Source organism: Thalia democratica, chromosome 2 (genome assembly GCF_965202585.1).
Source record: "Thalia democratica chromosome 2, ktThaDemo2.hap1.1, whole genome shotgun sequence".
NCBI lineage: Eukaryota > Metazoa > Chordata > Thaliacea > Salpida > Salpidae > Thalia > Thalia democratica.
The window spans coordinates 51648766-51673811 of NC_139166.1; the positions used below are offsets into that span (position 1 = coordinate 51648766).

A 25046-nucleotide genomic window follows, 5' to 3' on the forward strand; every position below is an offset into this window, starting at 1 on the left:
AAGTTTTTTTTTTTGCTATATTTTTATTTACCTACAAACACATATACTAGAAATTTAAAGACACTTTTTTAAAATATATGGTGCTCTTTCAGTTTTATGACATTACTGAATATTTTATGTATACTGACATTACTAACTCTCCCCATTTATTCAATTTTGAGATATCTGTTGCATTTTTTGTGGTTGCTCTTGTAGAAAGGGCAACAAGAAAAATGTGAATGTACATGATCATAAAAATAGAAATCTAGGGGAGGAGACGGTGTGGAGCCCATGGTAGACTATGGTTTCTATGGTCAATATTGGCAGTAATGGGTTAAAAAAGGGTGCTTACCATTTTTAAACTTAAAAAAAAAATATTTGTATATACAGTTACTTTCTAAGTTTTTGTTTTTATTTTTTCATTATTGTTTTAAAGTTAGCTAAAAGAATTAGTTACAAGTAAATGGTGTGCAGCTCGATGACCAAAAGGTCTTTCTCCACACCAATCCATCGACCTTAGTTGTGAGCGTTCACATTTTTCTTTCTTTCTTTCTTTCTTTCCAACTTCAGTATTAAACATATTTGTTGTTCTTCAAGATGCAACAATGTTTTTTTTTCTTTTTAAAGAATGCTTCTTTGTAACTATATACGTAATAGACTAAATGTGTGTGTCCTGATGGCGTAGGGTCCTAATGACTGCTTTAAAACCCTTTGAGTTAAGGATTCAACATCTAAACTCAGTGGCTGACACACTTACATAAAAAATACATATTTTAAAGTTTATTGAACATAATAAAAATCAATGCTCAAATACCTTGGTCAAAGACCTGCTGTATAAAAAGATCTTTTGGGCTAAACTTTGAAGTTTAAAAATTTTTACTACTATTGTTTATTGAACAAGAAAAAAAATGCTCAAAATATTTGGTCCTGGGACCTGGTGTACAAAAAAATATTTGGTTATCAAGTCGCACACCACTTAGATACCTTTTAACGTCTTGTCCAGGACAAATATTCATTTTAAAGTATTAGTCTTATATTAAGCATCTTGACATTATGACTTCTCTCTTCTTAGTTATTATTGAGTTGTTTGTCAAATATTTGTGGTAGTTTTTGTAAAAAAAAGCTACAAAAAATTTGAATGTAAATTGTTATAAAAATAAAAAACACGAGGAGAAAATGTTTAAAGCCCATGGTGGACATATGCTTTTTATGAGAGGACAGTTCTGGTTTTAAACCAGAACCTTATTTGCAGCAAAGTTGCTGCACATAAAGGTATAAAATTTACTTTTGAAGACCATAGTGTTATACTACTTAAGTTAAAAGTAAATCTATCAGTAATAATGAAATTATGGCAAAACAAATTGAAACTGTAAATTTTTTTGGTAAATAACTAGAATTAAGTTGCATCAATATCAAACTAAAATTATATTCATTTAATTTAGGCTCTTAATTTGGGCAACCCTGTAACAAGCAAATCATATGTTGCTTAATGACCTAAATGTTTTTCTTCTTATCAATCTACTTGATCTTTATAGTGGTAGTTCACGTTTTTTTTCTTTAAATAAGAATTATAACTGTTTTTTTCTAAACCTAATAAAATAAAAAAACATTAGTTTTATATAAGTTACTACAAAGTAGTAATTTTTCTATACTTAAGTTAAGATTTATTATTAAAATAAGAAAATATTTTTTAATGATAAAAAAATCTAGTACTCTTTCTAATACTTTTTATAAATAATTTTGTACATAAAAGAATTCAAATACGTAAAATGTTTGATTATTGTTATTGTTTTTATAACTTTTTGTAGATGATTAAAAATGACAAGTCAAGTGAATGGATTTACAGCCTGGATGAATTTTAGACTACATCCATATGGTTCTAATTTGACAAATTTTTACAGTGAAATTTTTACAGGATTTGTTGTTCAACAGCTTCTTCATAGTTAGTTTTAAATATAACACATTTTTTAGTTTAAGTTTATTTTGTAGACATGTAATATTAGTTTTATTAAAAGTCCATTAATAAATGCTTTCTTAGTTCTAACAATAAATTCTATAACAATTCTTAAAAAAGCTAAAAATAAGGTAGACTATCAGCATACTTTTTATTCTATTTTATATACGGATTGAAAAATTATAAGGTCTGAGTGATGTTGTGGTTTTGTTTTAACATATTCATTTTAAATTTAAATTTTTGATATTTATTCTCATATACTCAATACATAAACTAAAGAATAAACTTAAGTATGATAATTTATCTTGGAGTTCAGATTTATTCAATTCATGACAACTACCCAATTATCCAATTCATTTCAACAAAACACTAATTCTATGTGACCTTTTTTAAAATATCTTATGTAAATATCAAACCTCTCAGAAAGTGTACTTATAACCTTTTTTTTGTTCTTTATTTCAAAACCTTGAAATAAAACAAAGAAACAGCTAAAGTTATGCAAGGAAGTCTCATAATCAAATTACTTATCAGTAAAAGCAGAGCCTAGGCGCAGTGATGACAAGTCAAGAAACAATTTGAAAAAAAAAAGAGTTTGTGAGAAAGAGATAAGTCATTGTAAAAAAAACAGTGTGAACAGAAATTACAGTATGGTACTTGGACACTGCGAGCTGCAATACAGTATACATCTCAGGTATTTGTGTAACATTCTAAAGTCTTGGTCAGCTAATTTTCAGGCTATCTTGAAAGCATCGTATTATAGAGCAGCTACTAGATTAAGTTATCTGTTCTCTAGCAAAAAAAAAAAAAAACAATAAAAAATCTCAAGTTATATAAAATATTTACAAAGGATTGGAACAAAATCTTGCAACTGTTGGGTAGATATTTTTCAATTTAGTTGTTACTTTTGATGTTCATTAAAATATCAAAATTTTGATAACTCTTCACTTCTGTTAAGTGATTATAAAAAGTTTGCCATTCTTTTATTTGCTTAATTTTATTAATATTTTTTTATTTTTTGAAAACTAGCGTTTAGTTGTTAATACTAAAACGTATTGTTTATTAATTGCTTGAAAATTTGTGCAGGACCTTTTAGTAAAAACATACTATTTTGCTTTTATTTGATTTGCTTCTTCCATTTATAACCTATTAAATTTTCTCACTTTAGTTGTTTATATCTTTAAAATTATGTGTATCTTGAAATAAATGTAAACTTCAACGTAAAGCTTGGATAAAAATCTAAAAACTAAACTAACTTGTGAAAGACCAATTTTTTTGCATTATTAAATTCATTAATGGAGTATAAATTTTGAATGTTATTAGCAGAAATTGACTTACAGCTGTAAAATATTTTTTTGTTCTGTTTTTTTATATTATTCCCCTTTTGAAAAAACTAACTAAGCTTAGCTCAAATATTGGGCAACAAATGCACCCTAATGGACAACAGGTAAAATCTCAACTTTTACTTAGGCTCTGCTTAAAGAGGTCACTCAAGCTCTTTAGTTGTTTTTTTTTGCAAAAGTATAACATACACTACAGTTACCATGGTATAAGTTTAATCCTTTTTGGTAAAAGTTTGGGGGCCTGGGGTTGTGTTGGTAGGTGGAATCTTTCTCTCCCAGTGGAAAATCAAATTTTGCCTTAAGTTCAGTAGCCCTCAGCTAATAAAGTGTTAATCTGCTACATTTTCCCTTCCTCATTGGTTTAATGGGGTGACATTATGGCGTTAATAGTGAAAAGTAAACTAAATATGATTCACCTTATAAACAAAAACGAATTAATTGGTAAGTAGACTCTAAAGACATAAGTGATTTATAATTTTGATGGGTTTCAAACTTACATAATTTTTGATTTACTTGAAGCAGAAAAGAAACAAATGTTTTAAAAAAAAATACACTTATATTCAACTAGTTTCTATTCAGTACAACACATAACTAAAGATTCAAAATAAAGTCAATGTCTACGTGAGCCCTATTTTCTCAAACATCTTTTGAGGCTAAAAAAAATCAAATAATACTTCTTGGCACACCATTTAATTTTAGAAAACGGTACTTTAAAATATATCTGGTCTCAAATAAAAAAATTTTGAATTAATAAAAAACTTATTAAAATTATGAATTTTAGTTAATTAATAAAAATAACTTTTTTTAAAGCACTAATGTTTACTGAAAACCAATCTAGTAACATACTATAAAATAGGTCAGTTTTATTTGTTTTGTACAAGACAAAAAACAATATAAAAGAGGTATCTGTTTGGCAACCTTGTCATACCCACAGACTGTATGAAGCCCATTATTAGCTTATGAATTTGTTCTAGTTAGTTCTTAAATAAAACTTTGTTGATTTTTAAATCAATTAGTTTTGTCATAGAATTAGGGGGACCTACATACTGCCAGGGGTAAGATCTGGCTGTAACTAAATTTTCAATAATAAAATACTAATAGTTTGAAAATGAAAACAAGTTAAATTGCGTATAAACTGTGGTAATTGTTCATGGTATTATTGTTCCACTTTGGTTCTTATTTAAAAGATTGCAATACCTAGCCCAACAGCTAGAGAAGTTGTCCAATCCTTCTACAATGAAAAAGTTAAAATTTATTATTTGATTCAACAAAAAAAGTTCAAAACCATGCAGAATAAAACCAAATAAATATAAGTGTGTCAAATAACTGTGTTAATTAGTCAAATTACATGTATTTATTGTTCTAATTACAAAAAATATATAGTACAAGTAGAACGTTTACCTTTTTTTTTTTTCATTATTTATTTTCGTAACTTCTATAGCAACAGGAAAATACTTTTAAGTGTATATGTAAATCTACAAAATATTTTAGTTATTATTTGCTAAATTTAAAAAAGAATATTCGTTTATCCTTAATAGTTTACTAGTGTCTTTTCAAAGACTTTTTTCTTACAAATTTAGTAGGATTTTTTAATTTGGTTGTTTTATATCTACATAAAAGATATTGTTAGTCTTACCAACTAGATGGACCCGTTAAACTTTAAATAGGATTTGCTCAAAACCAGGTCGTGATCTGTTTTTAAAATTTAGTTATATAACCAAACTTTGGCTGACTAATGTAAGTAAATAGGTACTCAGGCTAGTTTTTAGTCTAAAATTTGGTAACTGTATCTATAGGTTACTAAAATACCTTATTTTTCGTAATTATTTGTTCAACCTGTTATATATTTTCTAGATTAACTATTCATTTTTAAATACGTTATATGATAAATTTTTACTTGTTGAAAAAAACTATATTGATGTGTTCATTTTTACATTAAAAAAAACATAAGTTGTTATAAACAATATGCTAAGGCTATACTTCAAAGTCTTTGAAAAACTTGAAAAGTTTCGATGGATTGACAAAGCAGCAAAAGATAACAAGAGTTAACTGGCTTGTTGACGAATTAAAAAGTGCTGAAGTTTTGGAAAGCAGTTTTGAAGCAGATTGTAAAATGATTGCTTTGAAGTCACAGGATCATGTGAGTTTTAGATTGATTCATACTTTTAGAAGTGTAGTTCTCATGTTTAATTTGTTAGTCAGGTATGTACACAGAACTTTATACTGCTCTTAATTTTAGCAGTAATTAAGTTTAATCTTAATACTCATAGTTGCAAAGTGTATTAAATTAACACGTAATTAAATCATAAATGTCATTTATTTTCAACAAAGTAACTAAACACAATTTTTATATCTCAGGTTTTTGATTTTATTTGGAGACTTATTTCACATGACATTTTATTTATGTGGAAGCGTCTTCAATTTCTTCAATTAGATGTTGAGCAAGTTTTGGCTTCAGCCGTTTTCAAAGTAAGTTTAGTATTTTTTTTTGGCCAACTTAAAATATGTTAAGCTACTTTAAGAACTTTAAAATTTTAACTTTTTATAATTTTTTTATGTTTTTAACATCATAAAACATTCTATGAAATTCTTTAAAGTTTATTGTCTAGTTTCAACTAGCTTAGTTTCCATACAAAATGTTTATAATTTTGCTTCTGCAAAAAGTTTAAATTATAAAAAAATTAAAAAACTTTATATTTAATGAAGTGAGTTTATATATTGTTCAAACTTATGTTAAAATTATACTAGAAATTTATAGATTTTAGTATAATTCAAGGGAACAAAATTGAACTGAAAAAATTAATTTTTATTAAAAGTTAAAAATTTTGAAGGTCATTTATATTTTTAGTTTAGTTTTTAATAAAAAATGTAAATGAAGCGTTGAAACATGCTCCTGCAGTCCACACTAGTTTTTATGCTGTTTGTAGACTTTAAAATTCAATTACTTCCTTTGCACTTCAGTTACAAACAGTGCTTAGAGATATACATTGTACAGTACTCTATAGTTGCTACCAAAACCTTAAAATTATTAATTCTTGCAGTAGAAAGTTCAATTCAAAATTGAATTCAAAGCTTTCAACAACAGAAAATAGTATTTTTGTATTGTCAAAACTCAAAAATTGTTACGACATCTTAAGAAAATGTTTTGATCTAGACAGGATTTATTAACGCATAATAAAATTTTTATACAGTTTGTTGTAATGTTGCATTAGATAAAAAACATTTTTTAAGTTTTATACAATATATTTTTTGATACTTCCTAACTACTATAATTGGCTATAAGTTTACTTAAATTGTCTAACGCTGAACCAGGGCACCTTAAACTGAAAGACACACAAAAAGAGACAATAAAATAGCATATGCCGTTCTTTTAAGAAAAGTTAATGAAATATAAGTTAAGAGTCATGGTTTAACATGAAAAACACAATTAAGTCAGTGTTTTATCAAATAAACAGTAGACTTTATATTAAAGGGTTAATGTGATACAACAAAAAAAAACAAATAAAGTATAATACACTCAAAAAAAGTTTTCAAATTAATCTAATATATTATAATTTAGTGAGCATAAATATAAAGCTATATAAAAGTATATACTTTATTGCTAACCGTATTTATTTATAAGTAAATAAAATGATATTATTTTATCTCTATCTTTAACGGGTATAAGTTGGTATAGCAACTTAATTTAGTTATAAAATAAACAACAAAAACTACGTACAATTTGTTACTTTTACGAAGAAGAGATACAAAATGGTGCGCAACGCTTGAGTTTTCTACACATTAATCTTATTCGAACGGTAACATTGATAAAGATGGAAAAGACAATGTTTCTGAACGTATAAATTCTATCAAAATTGCTTCCTATCGTTCTATAGTTCCCGTCTGCGGCCTTGCAGTCTCACGTTAACTATTTTTAATCGTACTACAGCTTACATCTTTGGCCTCGAAGTCTCAAGTAAGCTGTTTTATATTGTTCTATAATTAACCTCTGCGGCCTTGCAGTCTCAAGCCAACTATTTTGTATCATACTGCTATTCACGTCTCCGGCCTTGAATTCTCACATGAAAAGCTGCAACTATTTCCACGAAGGAAGAGTCGCACGGTTGAAACGGCCTAGGTCCGCTCCGTAGGGTAGTAGAGGTATATAAACCTGTTTGACGATGTGCTTCATCGTTTATATACATTTTTACTCTCTCATTTGCAGGTGGCTTGACATGTTGACTGTTGCCGGTGACTCAACATGTTGATAGCTGCAGGTGTCTCAGCATATTTTTATTAGCCAGCTTAAGATAAAGGAGTTAAATTCTAACCTGGCTTGCACACGGCACTTAATAAACACATTACTGTATTTTTTGCCTTTGTCAATCAAAAAATATTGAGTAGAATTTAAGATATGAATTAGAAAACTGTGTATATTATTTATTTGAAACTCGTGTTTTAAAAATAATTTTTAATTGAAAAAGTTTTTAAATACAATTTTGATGCATGCATTGATATATGGACGATTGAAGTGAAAGAAGTATAGTTTCACATCAATGTCCAACAACTTTATCATAATAAAATTTACCATGTGATAAGTAACATGTAACAAACAAAAGAAATGTATGTCAAATAACTAATTTTTTTAATAAACATCAGTTATAAAATTTATAACTCAAAGCCCCAATTACATTAAGAATAAACATACTAATAAAAAAGGTATATAAAGAACATCAAAGTTGGACTTATTATTAAAGTAGAAAAAAACGTTTCTTAAAAACTAAACCAATGATTAAAAGAGAAAAAAGAAATCATTAATTTACTTATAAGTTTAACTTATAAATATATTTAGGATGAATAGTAATCTTTCTTTTAAGAGTAGAATTGGACAGCTTTTGGTAATTTGACAAATGAAAATTGGTTAAAAAACTATTAGAAAGACTCCCTCAATTCTTTAAACAAAAATACCTAACAAGATATTTTCGTTTGTTTAAAAAAATAACATTTGAAAATTTTATTCTAGTAAAAAAGAATTGAAAATGTTTTGTTACTCAACAAAAAATATTTAGCTAATTGTTTTTGTTTAAGAATTGAGATAGGTTTTTTAATAAGTTATTAGTAAATTTTATTTGACTTTACAATTTTGTTTCATTTGGGAGCTAACTCCACAAGTTAGATAAATAATAAAATAAAAGTTATGCCAAAAATCACTATTGAAATTGTATGATATCCATGTTTAGATTTTATATTGTTACCCTTCAACAAAAAGTTTTATTTGCAAAGTTTATTTTTTTTAAATTATTTGTACTTGGCTAGTTTTTAAAAAGTAATGAGGTCAAGCTTAAGTCTTTTAGGTTTTAATAGTCTATCATGATAAGATGTATAAAAATTATTGCAGCAATTATAAATTATATGGTATTCTTCGTTGAACTGAATACAGATGGTTAATATCTTATTTTAGCAATGCAGACCAGATTGGCGTGTTGACAAATGTATACTTTGTACAATATATTCAAGTGGTTTTAAAACTTTTTAGTAATCGAAAAGAAATAGTAGATCTTATTTTTGATTTAATTAGTATTGTGTTTCCATTTTTAATTGTCAGCTATAAAATTTGAAAACGTGTTATCACACTTTAAACACTTTAGCGAAGGTAAATTTTTGTTGTATATTTAGAGGCCGTTGAGGTAGAAGTACTTTTGAATATTAGAAACATGATATTTACAAAGATTCAAAGAATTCTTTATTCTTTTAGCCACTGGTACATATCTTATCTAAAGGCGTTTGTAAACTTTGTTAGATTGGCTAAATGTTTTTGTGTCCTCTGCAAAGAGGTTTATGTAGCTTCATACATCAACTTCTGAATCAATATAGGTTATTATAACATAAGTTGCTATATAAAAAAAATTTAACTTCAAAAAAATATTTTCACAAAGAATAATTAACATATCTAAAGGACGACATGAGAAGCTTAAATATTATGATATTGTTACTGTATAACATAACTAAATCCATTAAGGCCATTGAAATCCTAACTTGGGTTATTTAAATACATAAAAATGTTCTGAAAATGTTCACCAATCACTTCTTTTAAACTAACTAACTAGACTGTTCTGATTTCGGTACTGAGGTAATGTTTATGTTACTTAAAAATGGGAGACAGAGTCAAAGGTTTTTTGGATAACTGTTTAAACTATTTTAGCCTACTTATTGCTCAAAAAAGACACTAACAGTAACCGTAAGTGTAAGCAATCTAATAACTAATGAACATAATTTTTTTAGGGATATAGGTTTTAATATTTTTTTATTAACAACTTAAAACTAATTATAAATATTTGTATTTTAGTTCTACAATAATTAAAAAAAAAAGAAATATGTTCAAAAAAATATATATTGAAAATCCTTTAGTTTAATGAATGCTCAATGTTCAAATTATCATGACTAAAGTGCATCCGTGTCATTTTTAACAAACTTATTCTACAGTGGACACCAAGCCCACCCCCAAAAAGAAAGAAGAAAGTTTTTCTAACTGAAGATGCGGTTCTACTTGGTGTTAATAAAAAAGAAGAAGTAATAGGTAATTTAGCACCAGTTAACTAAGTAAAGTTAAAGCTGCTATGTTTTGTTTATAGTTGGTTTAACTTGCTTGTTTATAAAAAAGACTTTTAGTTTGAGTAAATAAATATATTTTATTTTAACTATTTTAAAAGCCACTAGGAACTTTTATGTTGGAGTGTTGCTCAAATTTTTCCTTTCAGTTCATGAAAAATTTGTTTGTTTTCTATTTTGTTTAGAAAGTACAAATTTAATATAATTAAAAAGTCTGTTTTTTAATAGTTTGCTATAAATGTTGTTTTTATAAGTCTTATGTTTCAATGCGTGAAACAATTAATTTATATTATACATGTAAAAAATATTTATTTTGTTTGGTTGTTTAAATAACGTTAAAGATCTCTACTTCATAGGAAAACAAATATATTAGTTTTTTTTTGATAGTTGATTAGAAATTAGAACCAAATTATTTTAATGATATAATTTTGTAAGAAAACAACTTGCTAGATTTTATTTAAATTTATGTTTTAAACTTGCAGAGTACGATAGATACCCTAACAATGACTTAATGTTTTCATACAAACCAATGTTAAAAACTCAAAAGCTGCCATCTCAAAGTAAATGTATTTTGAAAATGGTGAAAGGACAGCTGAAAGTTCGTTTTTTATTTTGACTTAATTTCGTAAGAAATAAACTTACCGCATTAAAAAATAAATATTCTAACTAAAAGTAAGATATTATTGCTATAAAATTTTTTATTATTTTGTTCTTTATGAATGTATTTAATATTTTAGTATTAATAGAGATAGTTTAACTACAAAGTATACTAATAAAGCGCAAAAAAGATGTTTAAAACAGTAGCAAAATAGCAAATTATTGCTAATTCTGAATTTTATTAATTATGGAGTTTTACTTATGTTTTTAATGTTGGTTTTAGATATTTAGTTCATCCATTAGATACTTTATAATGTCAAAAATAAAGAATACATTAGTTACAAATATGAAAAAAGCTATCTAACTATTTCGTCTAATATCAATAACTTTAAAAAAAAAGTATATTTATTTTATATAAGCTAGCTAGTTAAGCTGTTGAGCTTTTCTTAACTTTAGATAGCAAGTACTAGGGAAAAAGATACTTTAAATTGTTCAAAACTTTATAAAAAATATTGCAGGTATAAAAGTTAAATTTCATTTTTGATAAACATTGAAAAAGAGACAAAAATATAGTTATAAGGTTTAAAAGCTAAGTCAAATTAAACTTAAATGAACCATAAAGCTTTACTAATTGAGTTATGTTCTTTTAAGTATTTTCAATAAGTTTTATCCTTAACACAACAGGATGAAGTAAAAAGTCTATTATGAATTTGTTCAGAAAGTTTTTCATATACATTTTTAACTGAAAAAATTGACTGATTTAAACTGAACACTACAAATAACACTAAAACTTCGGAGCAATTACAAAATTACTACCCTTTTAAGAAAAAAAAAGTAATAAAAAGTTAAAATTTGTTAAAGAAGCAGAAAGCTCAAAAGTTTATTGCGTTTGATGCAACACTAGCTATTGAATCCTGCTAAACCTTTTGCCGTATTATTACACAAACCTAGTACTTACTAAGCATGGTAAGGCCGCCTTTCGAACTTAACGGACTCGATTTATTATAAATAAAGTTTTGAGGAAATGCATGTTTATATTAACTTGCACTATAGCAGAATGTTTTATTGTCCGGCGAACAGTTGTATCAAAATAGTTATAACATCAAAGCTTACTCGAAGTTAAACTTTTATCAAGTTTCATTAATTTTTGTTTGAATACATTTTGAATTTTTGTTTTGTACAAGGTTTTATAGCTAAGTATTAGCTTGACGTGCAGAATAAGTCTGTATGTTTCTCACCCCTATTCTAAAGTATAAACTATTTTGAAGTTTTAAAGGTTAGAAGTTTAGATAAGTTTGAAAGATTAATTTTGAATTTCAGGTTATTGACTGTTAAGCTTTTTTTTAACTTTTAATGAATGTTATAAGAGTTATTAAGTTTATAACGTTAGGTGTAGAACTTAATAAGTAACTAAAATAGGTCGTTAAACAATAGTTTTAAGTTTTTGTAAACTTTTTTCCACGGAAATAAACGTCCAGAATATGTTTAAAATTGTTTGAAACCTTTATATTTGAAAATTGTGGTGTCATTTATAATTCTTAAATAGTTGATGCAAGCTTCACACAATAATACAAATCCCAACATCTGTTTTATTCATTTTATTTATATTACTAAATTGTTTTATTTTCCAGTTTTGTCATGGTTAATTTATGTATGTAATATTTGTTTTATACCAATTTTGCCGAATTTATTTATGTTGCTTGATATTCATGCCTGATTAATATCTTCTATTTTTTTTTTTCAAGTTCCTGAATTTATTTTTATTTCTACTTTTATCTGAATTTTAATTTAAAATCATTGAAAATACCGCCATTAGGTTTATAAAATGCATTTAATACTATCCAACACAAAAACAATTGACATTGTGTATATCACTAGGATACTACAAAAGGTTCTTATTTAATTTTATAAAAATATTCAGAAAGTAAATGAAGGCAGAAACATGGTCATCAACAGTCTGGAGGACATTTTAAATTCATCCGTTTTGTGTGGCTTAGTGAATTCTTTTGTACCAGGAACTTTTCCCACTGAAATCTTGCTAAATGATAGGTTTTTTTAATTTATTTATGTAATTTCATGTATCAACATTTTAAGAAAAATTTTAAAATGCTACCTTAGTTGTTTAAGTCTTTGTGATTATATAAAGTCTATGTGATAAAATCCGAATTTTTACATATTTTCAAAGCTTAGTATATAAAGAATATTGTTTTAATTTTGAAAAATCTATTTTTATTATTTTTTTCTTTATTATTATGGATTTAGAAAAAGTGTAGTTATCAAAATACTAATATTAATACTTACCTATGTTTAATTTAGTTTTTATCAACAACATGTTAATGGTAAGTCATATTTTAAATTTAGTTTTAATTTACTTCATCGCTCTGTATTTTTGTTTTATAGATTTTTTTTGTGTCTGATGAACTGCTCTGCAGGTAAACGTTACAAGAATTTTAAGCTAAGTAGTATAATAACATACACTAATTTATTGTTTATCTTTTATTGCGTTACACTAAGCACTAGACTGCACTCTTAGGCTATCAACATTAGGACTCATCAGACAGACATAGTCGAATTGACTGTTGTTGATTGTCGTATGGTGCATTCTAGTGCTAATTGTATGATTAAGAAATTACTTCAGGTTTGCTGATGATAGCCAAAATGTTGGTACTAATTAACTTTAAATAGATAAAATTACGGTAGTAGTTTGATTAGTTTTTTAGAATTGCTATTTATAATTTATATACAATTAAGTTTATAGTTTTTTTAAATTAAAAATTCGGCAGCAACAAGTTATCAATTGTTGTAGTATTTAAAAATTAATTAAAACTATTACTTTGATTTTGAAGATCTTAAATTTGTAGAACTACTTAGAGTTTTAAAGTAGCAATTTGCACTTTATTAAGATTAAAAACAGTTTTTGATAAACATCAAATTAAACACATCCAAAAGTACCTTAAGTAAAGCATGTTTCAATACTTAGTTGCCTTATCAAACGTAAAGGTGGTCAATAGAACTGGTCCTTCTCACAATCAAAAACATGCTGAGCCTTCCAAACAACATGCATGTCGAAGATTTTTGCGAGGGAGACAAGAGATCAATTTGCGCTTATTTCGCTGCTGTTTTCATGATCTTTTTTAAATTCAAGCAGTCCAAAGCAGCGCTTAATCGCTTGGTATTTAAATTCTCAAATTTTGTTTTGTTTAACAATTAACAAAAAAGTATATTGTAAGCACATTTAGATTACTATAGTTTTTTACCTTTAAAGTTTGAAAAATATTAAATCAGTTAATAAAAAAAATATATATTTTATTAACAATACAATGTTTCACTCGTTTGAAAACGAGATCTTCAGTTGTTTAAATTCTTATTCAAATAGAATACCTAAAAATAATTCATTTTTATTATTTAATTGTTAATAAAATTTATAATTGACCATTCTCCTTTTATTTAAGTTCAGAACTTTGATTGCCACCTTTAAAATATAAAGTACACAATTAAAAAATAAACTAACTCTTAGAAAGAAGTTACTCTTCTTATACAAGATTTAAATAAAGTGTATGAAAGCTTGGCCATGTATGAAAAAGACGAAAAACTCAAAATAAAAGAAAACATGGTTGAATTAGAAAAAGGTTGTTAAAAGTTAGAAAATACTGTGAAATGTTTTTCATTGCTGATTAACAATTAAATGCAGAAAGATCATTTATAAAAGAAAACTATGACATCGAAGTAATTGAGGATTGGATCAAAGAGGTTGAACAAGTTCAAACTGAAACTTTGCAAGTTATTTCGAACAAAATAAAATCAAGATTTAATGTTATACAGGTTACTAGGTGAGCTTGTCTTGTCTTTATTTAAATTCTTTTGGAAATTTTAATGTGTTTTCTCATTCCTTATCGAATTAATAAGATAAGTGGTTAACATTGTTTACATAGTAAAATTAGTTTACAGTTTAACTCTTGATTTTTTTAGTATAAAAATAAAACTATATTTTATAATCTGTATTGAAAACCTAACAGAAGTATGACAGTAAATGAGCTGATAGAAACCTCCTTTGTTAATTTACAATTGACAAACGGCTGTTTTTACATTCCCAAAAATGACAAACAATTAATTCTTCCTAATAACAAATTTGTAATACAGAGGAAAAGTGATGATAAATTTTTTGACAACTTTACTCGTTTGTTTTACTTTGTTTATATAGTATTTTACGTGGAAAATAAGTAATTGTTAAATTGTACAAGATTAAAAATTAAATTAAAGTCTGTTACAAAATTTGTAAGAACATTCAAATTAGTCCATATTATTTTTAACATTTTTATACTTAAACAGGTTCAAAAAACAGCATCGATTTACATAAGTTTCTAGATCTTCCAAACTATGATGTTGTCGCTCTAGAGCCACTAAAATATAAAAAGTACAAGGTTTAAAAAATTATCATTAATAACTTACCTTAAACTCATTTTTTATATATTGTTTCAAATTTACAGTTTTACTTTGAAAGCAAATCCAAAAACAAACTTCTTAAAGCTGGAAGCAAGTAAGTACTTTGATTTTATAAATTTATAACGTAAGTCTTATCGTTTTATGGAAACCTGACAAACAAATTCAAAGCTTTTTTCAGCATCGAAGTTCCAACTACTTTTAAACGTTTACGTTTCAAACAGTTTTCTCTACCAAACCTTCCCCGGCAGCCTGGCAAAGTGGGAAGACCTGCTGGTGAAGTCGGTTCGCGAGGACGAACTAGAGGTGGTGGTGAAGCTCGTCAAGTTCTTCAACCACTGCAACCCCAAGATGTCGCAGATGAAGATGAAGAGCAACAAAAACTCGCTCATCCACGAGGCGGCCAAGTTCGGCCGATTCGTGAGTTTGATTTTTTTTTTGGGTGTAAGGTACGGGGTCAGTTTTGCACGAGATTTAAATGTTTTAATTAAAATCTTTTAAAATTCAATTTTGTTTTCTTTATATCGTTGTTTTCCAACAAAAAAAAAGCATGATAACTCATTTTAAAATTGAAGTTTTTTATTAATAAAAGTCGCTCCATGCAAAAGTGATGCTCCGTGAATTTCTGACACTACCCGTATGGTTTTTTTTTTCTTTTTGAAAAATAGTTTTGGTTATTTATTTTTAATTGAATTGCTTGTTTTGTCTGGAGTTCTTTCTATGTTTTACTTAATAATAAAAAAACCTTGTTAAAAAGCATTAAAATAAAAAACTCTCTTCACTTAATTTTTAATGTGTTAGAAGCTTTTGGAGTTGTCTGCTTTTAGATAACTTAAATTATTTACTTAAAAGTTTATCAATTATATATTTTTTTTACTTTTTTATAATTTAAAAAAACTTTGTTATGTAATAAAATTATTTTAAAGCAACTTTTATACTACAAATGAAAAATTAATTGATAAATAAAACTTGTACAATAAGTTTAATATGAATTTCTATTCAGACTTATTACAACTAAAACAACATTTTTAGAATATTTGCAAATTCTTACTTCAAACCGGAGTAGATGTCAACATCAGAAACTTGTCAGGAAAAACTCCACTCTTTTTTGCAGCGAAATGTTTGAACAAAAGCATTTGCCAGGTATAAATAAGAAGTACATTCAAGAAAATTAAATTGATAGAGAAATTACTATTATTTTCTTCTTTCTGTCGTTGTTTCTAAAGTATCAGTTCGGATGGTACCAAGCTTAAACTGACCATGTAAACTTTTTTGAAAAGTTTTGAAAAATTGTAAATAAAATTGAAAGTATTTGGTTTATATTGATTTAAGTTTACAAATATACTGTTAGTGCCAGTCTTATAGCTTTTCTTATGGGTAATTTTGTAACTGTTTTATTGTATCTTAGTTTTTGAATGTAATTTTTATAAGTCACCTATCTTTTCCTAGAAGTTTTAACAATTAACGATTGCGCTTTAATCATCTTAAAAACTAAATCAACGAGTATAAAAATCACAAAATGCTGCTTTTAGACCCAACTTTACACTTGATAAAATAATTGTCTTGTTTATTTAAATCCAGCTTCTGATTGAGTGGGGCGCAGATGTTAAAAGCGAAGATTCAAGCAAGGAAAAACCATTAGACTCAATGACGCATGAATGTTTAAAAGAAGAACTTCAAAGTATATTTTACATTTTTTAGTTTAACATTTGAATTTTAATTTAAACTGTTTATCATCTTTATCAATTAATCTTTAACAATTAAAGTACTTATCATCCAGTCATGAAAACTTAATTTGTCAGCTTGTAAAAATCTTATTCATTCTTAATTATCAATAATAATCGTACAATGTTTTTTACTCTCTACTACATAAATAGCACTATAGTGCAACTACATACTTGGTTAAAAAATTTCATTCAACTTTACACAGCGTGATCTTTTCAAACAGAAAAAGCCGACTTTTGGGCTTCAACGGTGCCAAGAGTGATGAGTAACGAGGACGGAGAGTTGGAAGAACTTGTTGAGGGGATAGCAAGCGGGCAGGTTGGCATGATCGACGTCGAATCGAGGTGTGTGAGCGGGAGCACTCTGCTACACACCGCGGTTCACTTCAACCACCTGGAAGCGGTACAGGTTTTGTGAATGTTGTTTTCGTATAGTGAGTGTAATAAGGTGTTCTTAGTGTAATAATTTGTTTTTTGTAAATTGTTTTGTTAAATAAAAAAATGATCAGAAAATGTTTCGTTTATTAAAAGTAAATTTTAAATTTTTGTTAAATAGCAACTCTATTTGAGTAAGAGTTGAAAATTATTTTTTAATAAATGAAATATCTCTTGTTCAGTGTTTTTATTTTAAAGAATTGATACACTTCAATGGCTATTAGTTAAACTATTAAAAGCTTTCTGATTTTAATCTAAAAAAGAGAGACAAACTACATACCATACATTAATTGTGGTATCAAAATTTTTGTTATAATTATTTTATAAACGCTGTTGATTTTAACTTTTATTAACATTATTTTTTTAATACAAAAATCTATATAAAGATAGTAAATGCTTAATAAAGATTATATTGAAAGTAAACTTCCATCAAATTAAATAAAATAATTGTTCAAAGTTTCATGTTTGAATTAAATACAGAAACTGGTCAAGCTTCGTGTAGATTTGAACTTGCGAGACTTTCAAATGGCAACTCCTTTGCACAGGGCAAAAAGTTTTCGCATTCTGAAGGTTTGTACCAAGTTTTGTAGTCGGGTTAAGAACAAATAGAATTCTACTATCTGTACACATAGCGTAGTTTACTATAAAAAAATTGTTTATTAAGTTTAAATTAAGTTTATTTTTAAATTGATGAGTGTAATACAAAGAACTGAATTTGTTTGGTGGCAGTAGTTTCTAAACTTTAAAAAGTATGTTTAAAACAGATCAAAATAGAAAAATGCCTGTGCATAGAAATTTTTTAACTACTAATTAAATTTTTCTTGTAATTAAGTTTTTTTAAACTAAGTTCATGGTGTTGTTGTACTTATTACTACAGAACGTATTAGATAACCATCAAAAACTATAACCGTCTATAAAAAGTATATGTATGTATTTTTTAGGCTCTTCAGGTTCTCTCTGCATACTAATGTGCACACTTTATAAAGTATTGGGAGTTTAGGTTAAAGTAGGTTTCACTTTAGTAATACGTTCATTTATGAAAACTTAAAATTATTAGTGCTATTATTTGTAATGATTAAAAGCTGAGCAGTTTATTTAAAAAAAGTCTTTAAACTAGTTTTGTGTTTGATGGTACGTATAAAATAAAGATTTTAGTCATAAGCTTTTGTCTTAAAATAAATCTGATAACTTTGCTGTCAAACTGCAAGTTGATAGTGCTTCATTTACCAAGTATTTGTATAAAATTTCCGACAGTTCTTATTGGACAGTCACGCTTCAGTGAACCCACGTGATTTGGAGGGGAACACCCCGTTACACGTGCGCTGTTTCGGCGAAAAGAAGGAAGAAAGTGCGATCGATTCGATCGAGTTGCTGGTTGGTTGACTTTGTATCAGGACTCAATAGGCCTAATATTTTTTTAACAACAAGGTATATCAAAAGTTTAAACAATTGTATTCTATTAAAAAAACTTAAATCATCTGATCGTATATCGTATGTATTTTCAAACTTTATGTAATATTCATGAAATATTGTAACTGAAAAACATATGGAAACAGCTTTTTATAAATTTGTTTAAGTTCATTGTAATACATTTTGTATACGCTGTTTTGCTTCAAGTCTTGTTTGGAACCCAATTATTTTAAGAAACTAAAACTACTGTTATAGAATTTTTTCTTTAAACTTTCCACAAATTCCAGGTGAATTATGACTGTGACGTAACATTACGAAACAACGACCAATTATTGCCAATTCACTGTGCTGCAGCTCAGGTTTGTACTAAATAATATATACATATTTTTTTATTAGTATTTGTTGTAACTAATTTGTTTATTCAAGTATAAAGTAATTAGTGCTACATACGGTCTGAGACAGAGTAAGTTAACTTGCAGTTGTTCTGTAGTGAAGTTAGTAAATTTCAGATTAACAAAGTGCTATTTATCAGAGTAGTTAACTAAGAAAAAATGTTTTACATCTATAAATAAAGTGGTTATTTTAGAATATTTTACTGATTAAGTTAGTCTGTTATATATATCAAATAAACAGTAGGATAGCCCAAAACAAGTATAATTTTTTTTCTGAAAGTTTTATTTATCCATTAACTATTGCAAAATGATTTATTTTTTGAATTATGTATTTAAACAGAATCAAAAACTGCTGCTTTTGTTGTACAAATGTTTTGCGCGTAATCCAAGTATTGATTTTATTATAATGCTTTTTTTCCTTCCGAAGAAAAATGTACTTTTTTTGATAGTTTTAAGCTTTAACTAGTTGTTTACGATTATTTTTTTCTTAATATCAAAGTGATTGTTTCACAGGGGCGTAAAGATGTCATTGAGCTGCTGTTGGAAAAGAAAGGCAGTGAAGTTAGAAGTGCGATAAGTTGCGAAAGTGGGGATTCACCCCCGAGTTTGAGTTATCTGGCGTTTTACAACAATCACCTCATGCTTGCTAAATGGTGAACTTTCAAGCAGTTTTTCATTTATACAAATATTAGATTATATAAGTTTAACATCATTCGATATTTAAATGGAAAGTTAGTAATTTACGGTAGGCGTCAGAAATGCACAGAGCGACGCTTTTCCACGAGCCGACACTTTTACAATTTCATTTGATACCATCGTTTTAAACAAAAGTTTTAAATTAACAAAAAAAATTTATTTAGAACAGCTAAAGCACGTGCAAAAATGACTCCGTGCATTTATGAAATTGTGACTGATTATTTACTTCCCTACTATAAAATTAGTTTATAAAAAGTAATGTTCTACCAGGTTAGTAGACGAAGGTTTCACGTTCAAATTGGACGAATCGAACCAGCTGTTGTACCGAATACTAACCAATCAGATCACACTTGACGACACTGTGGGCTCGATTTTGATGCTGTGCAAAAATAACGCTTCTATGGACTTGGCCTATGACAATGGCGACTCGTTGGTTTTTGTTGAACTTTTTCAGCTAGTTTTGAAGCTCTTGCTGGCTTGTTTAAATTTGTATTTAAATAAGAACCTTGTACTGTTTGAGTCTTGTTTAATCTCAAGATAGTTTGTTAAAACACTTCAGACTTTATTGTTTTTACAACTATCTTGACGAGCTGATGTATGTAGGTGAAACTTTTTCAATAAAAGAAAAACTCGAAATATTGAACTAAATTTTCTTTAAGCCTTATTTATTGATGTTTTACTCTTTTTTTTTACTGCAGCTTACTTCATTTAGTAGTGCGTTTAGACGACTCGTACGAAATACTGGAGTTGTTTCGCAGCTTGAATGTAAGTTTTGACGCCATAAATGATCTTGGGAAAACTGCATTGTTTGAGTGTGTTAAATTGAACAAGTTTCACCATTTCAAACTACTTTCAGATCAAGGTTAGTAACCTGTATACTTAAAATAAAAGCTTTCTAAATTAAACAATATATAAGAATGTAGTATAATTACAATCCAAACTAAATTTTTCTGATTTGATTATGGTTTTACTTTCAATTAGCCTACTTACGACTTATTTAACGTTTTTTAATAAAAAACCTTTTGAACTAGTTAATTTAAACGAAACTTGATATACTAATAGGTTTTAATATCACGAGTAGTTTAACTTACTTAATAGTTGTTTTAGCTAGGTATTTTAAGTTTACCTTAATGCTACTAACCTAAGACCAGTTTTTAGAAAATCAATACAGGTTTTTCTGACCGCACAATATAAAAACAAACTTTTTAGGTGCATACCTAGATCACAAAGACACACATGGTCAGACTTGTTTCGATTACATCCACAACTTTGACGAATGGATCAACTCTTGTTTGTTTGACGACAAAATTATTCAACGTTTAAAGTGTAAGTAATTTTAATTGCAGGAAATAAAAGTATATTTATAATTTTAAGTTTCCTGAGTAAAACATGTTTGTTTTACATGTAGTTGGTATATAAAACTTGTTTATGTACACAAAATTTATGAAACTAGTTTGATACGGTTAATCTTTGACTAAGAATCCTAATGTTAATTACTGTAGAGGTATATAGTAGCCAATAGCTAAATACACAATAAGAAATAAAAATAACATTTAATTATTCATTAATACAGGTTGTTAATAATTTAAATGAACTAAAAGTTTTTATTTTTGACTGTTTTTAAAGTTTAGAATTTTTGAGTTAGGTATGGTAAACGTAATAATAGCTTTTTAAAGTGTTTTTAAAGTTAAGGCCTTAGGAGGGTCAATTTTTTTAAAACTAAAGTTAGGATTGGCTCTCATATAAAAGCTTGAAGTATAAACTACAAGCCAGTTTTCAAAGAACTTTAAAATTTTAGTATGCTTTTGATATGTTGTAGTTTCTCTAGAATGTTTCCGATTCAAGCATATGTACTGCAAATTTTTCATTGTCACTATTCTCAGAAATTTAAAATTTACTAAAAATCTATCTTCTTCATTTTTTGAGCTAGAGACCTCAAGTTTTCAGGAAACATTCCTTTTATATTTTAGAAGACTTTGAGTGTTAAGATTTTAAAATTAAAAAAGAAAAAATATTTTTTTTAATGAAACTTTATTATGATAACAATCTAGTATTTAACCGATTTATTCAAGAACTTATTACTTTTGTGTTTTTAAAATCACTATTATACCACTTGTTGAATCACAGTTATGAAATATTTATATCATTGATTAAAACTTTTAGTGTAATTTAGAAAAGTCAAAAAGTATTTTACTTCTGATATTCCAATCTTATATTTATTTAAACTATTGCAAACAATACTTTTCATGCTCTTTATGTAGTTTAGTTAATATTTAAACTTGAAGAAAATAGTCTATAGCTTGGTCTTAAATAATACTTCTGTTTATCCTTAAAAATAAAATCATAGTTCAAAGTTGTAAAATATGATATTATAATTAAAATAAATTAATTCTACATGTTTTAAAAATTGTTTGTAGTCTTTATCACTTAGTTTCTGCACCTTTTATAAGTGAAAAAGGTAATTTAAATAATAAAAGAAACTAGCAATTAAATTTAAGTAGTTATGGTGTATATATTTTCTTGATACAGTCATTGATTCTCTATTTTAAAATTAGAAGACAGGCAAAAATGTTTACTTTAAAACGTTAGTTAATTGAAACTTAAGGTTTTTTTTTGTTTTCCTGAGTCAATGAAATATTAGGACAAGTATTTGTATAAAAGGAATAAGTCATATATTATTTCAATATACAAAATGTTTTATTAAATTCAAAACTTTTAAAAAAGCTCAAAGCTGTTAATAAAAAATATTTTAGTACATACTTTATAAACATAATGCTTTAAGAGGTATATTTGAGTAATGAATAAAAAAGCTGTATGATTATTTAGTATACAAATTGAAGCATGGAAGAAATTTCGTCAAGTTTGTTTCAACAAAACTGGAGCATATGAGTATCAAAGAGAAAAATGTAAGAATTTTACAGTTTACCAAGAAAATTAATTGACTATTTCATGTAAACAAACAATTTTTGAACATTTTTAATTTATTATAAGTTTGTTTAGGCATTGCATGTAAAAAAAATACATACAGTTAAAACAATGTCGAAAAAAAAAAATTATATAAAAAAAAATAGTATATATATTTTCAAATTTATATCTTATTTATTTTACGAAAGCCAGTCTATAGTGAATTTTAGATCTAAGATTTTTTTTTCAGAATTTCAAAAACAGATATATCTTTAGTGAAAGTATTTTCCAAAGAAATCTGATGACTGAGAGTCAACTGAAAAGTAAGTTAAATATAAATAAATTAAAATCTGTTTAGTTTCTAAACATAAGCGTAGGTTGAATATATTTATAATTTTTTTATGTAATAAAGTTTTTAACTGTTTTTTTTTTGTTTACAAAATATACAGCTTTTCTAAAAGCTGTTTACGTGTTCAAATCAAACTAAATTAAAAAGTACTTTTATATTTTATAATATTCCTAATCACTTTATCGTATGCTGGTTGGTGAAGTTTGAAATGTAAAAGTTGTTGTTCAAGCAGATTGTGTGTTATATTTTTAACTAGCTTTTTTTATTGAAAACAGTTGAAAATTTGTAAAATACCTCATCAATTAATTTTACAGAACAAACAATAACATTGAAGGAAAGTCAAGGCCACTAGTCTTACACTAGTAAACTAATTTACTTTTAGATTGCTTTTTGTTATTTCTTAAAGATACTTACTACCTTAAACCAAAGAACTTTTTCATATTGCAACTGATCACTGTGTTATATTCCTAATCACTGTATCATGCTACCTTATTTTTAATCAATCCAGTAATCTATCCAAATATTTTTCTTCGCATATTTACCTATTGTTTAACAGATAATTGCTAAGTTTTTAACGCTTATTGCAATATGCATTTTAAAACATTAAGTTTTACTCTTTATTAAGTTAATGAAGCGTTTGATTTTTATTTGTACATTCTTTTTTAATTGAGTTTATAGATAGTTTACTACTCATACAAAACTTGTAATTTTGTTGTTTAAATTGAATGTTGTTTAAAGTAATTATTTTGTAAACATTGTAAACAAAAGGTTTAATTAAGTTTACTTTTAAAAGCATTTGGGGATTGCAAATTATTTATTAACCAAATTAAGTTTTCTATATTCATCGCTAAGATTTTCTTATGAAAATTTTCTGGACAGAGTATTTTAAATTGCTTAAAGTTATATACTTATTAATTACTATCAGTTTAACTTTGATTCAATTATTTTAATGAAATTCTTTAAAATTATTTTAAAAAAACATAACAAAAGTAAAAAAGTATGTTTTTGAAATAAATTTTGTTTAAATTTAATGTTTATTAGTAATTTAAAATTAAAAGTAACTTTTTTTTTGAATTAACTAGTTTTTAGATTAATCTCATATATATTTTGTTTAAAGTTAATTAATAAAAAAAAAATTGTGTTGTTCTAAAAGTATTTAACTTTTTTTAGTAGTTATTACTGTTTTTAAAATGTTATTACTATTCCAAATAAACTGGTTCTATTATACGCTAAATTGCATTGAGTTCCTCGAAAATTCTTTTAAAACGTTTAAATCACTGTCTGTTTTCACACAATATCAGGGTTCGTGCGCATCAGGCTAAATCAGGCTAAGTCAGGCTAAATCAGTTTTTTTGAAAAAATTTGAAAAACGTCAGGCTAAATCAGTTTTTTTATTTAAAAATTTGGGAATCTCAGTTTTTCTCAGTTCAAATGCTTGAAAATTTTTGATAGAAAAAAATTGAGAATTTTTTTTAAGATCAAATTGAAATGTGAATTTTTTTCTAAATAAAGATTTAGTTACTAAAGAATAAATTAGTCAGTATTTGTAAAAATAAATCCTTAACACTTTTTGTTGAAACTCTAAAAAAATTTTAAGAATCTTCATTATTTTGTTTTGAGCAGATTATTTACGTCATAATTATAAAAATTCATAAAACAAATACAGCTTGCTTTATACCAAATACTTTTTAGATTAAAACTCTTAGCAGTTTATATTTCACTGTTTGTTTAAAGTTACTAGAGATATTCACAACACTAAAACTTAGCTTTAAGATATAAGTACTAAGTTTTGTGGGAGTACAAGTTTTAGGTACAATTCATTTTTCTTTACAAAAACTAAACATTAAAGGTTTTTTTTTTTGAATTTTAGTGTTAGCTTTTTAAATCTGATACGACGTCAACAATCACTGTATTTATTTAGATTTTACGATTTATAATTATGTATCAACTTTAAGTATTAGTCAAAATACTATAGCAAACATTTTTTACTTATTTTAATACTCTTGTAAGCATTTCATTTTAAATTTTAATAACACACGACAATGCACGTCGTTTTATTATAAATCTTCTGGTTATAATGTTTTTACTTAGTGCTTAATTAAATTGAACAATTGCGTTTAGTAATATATATTAATTTTTTCCACTAATAATAGATTAGATATAACAGTTATTTTAAAACTTATCACTGAATTTGTTATGTTAAGGGCATAGGGGAGTCAATCACCTTTTTCACAATTT

The 25046-nt window shown here is 26.3% G+C and overlaps 1 protein-coding gene across 1 annotated transcript; it reads left to right on the forward strand.

The window, feature by feature from the left end:
• The first annotated feature begins 1791 nt into the window (after window positions 1-1791).
• Window positions 1792-23674, forward strand: LOC145849888 (uncharacterized). The gene is made up of 26 exons (XM_082954985.1): window positions 1792-1921; window positions 5247-5413; window positions 5632-5742; window positions 9736-9829; window positions 10344-10459; window positions 12380-12507; window positions 13459-13630; window positions 13976-14087; window positions 14150-14288; window positions 14475-14635; window positions 14788-14879; window positions 14946-14995; window positions 15123-15318; window positions 15931-16041; window positions 16480-16579; window positions 16847-17031; window positions 17538-17627; window positions 18312-18431; window positions 18755-18826; window positions 19373-19512; window positions 19826-19984; window positions 20254-20417; window positions 20765-20881; window positions 22382-22461; window positions 22710-22782; window positions 23123-23674. The coding sequence occupies exons 1-26, from the start codon at window positions 1798-1800 to the stop codon at window positions 23158-23160; spliced, it is 3111 nt and encodes a 1036-aa protein (XP_082811111.1). The 5' UTR covers window positions 1792-1797; the 3' UTR covers window positions 23161-23674.
• The last annotated feature ends 1372 nt before the right edge of the window (window positions 23675-25046 follow it).

Bases quoted from the DNA above. Each gene is read 5' to 3' on its own strand.
- LOC145849888 (XM_082954985.1), top strand. From the start codon at position 1,798: ATGACAAGTCAAGTGAATGGATTTACAGCCTGGATGAATTTTAGACTA. The intron at 9,830-10,343 runs GTAATTTAGCAC...TTAAACTTGCAG, and splicing joins TAAAAAAGAAGAAGTAATAG to AGTACGATAGATACCCTAAC. The intron at 20,882-22,381 runs GTAAGTAATTTT...ATGATTATTTAG, and splicing joins AATTATTCAACGTTTAAAGT to TATACAAATTGAAGCATGGA.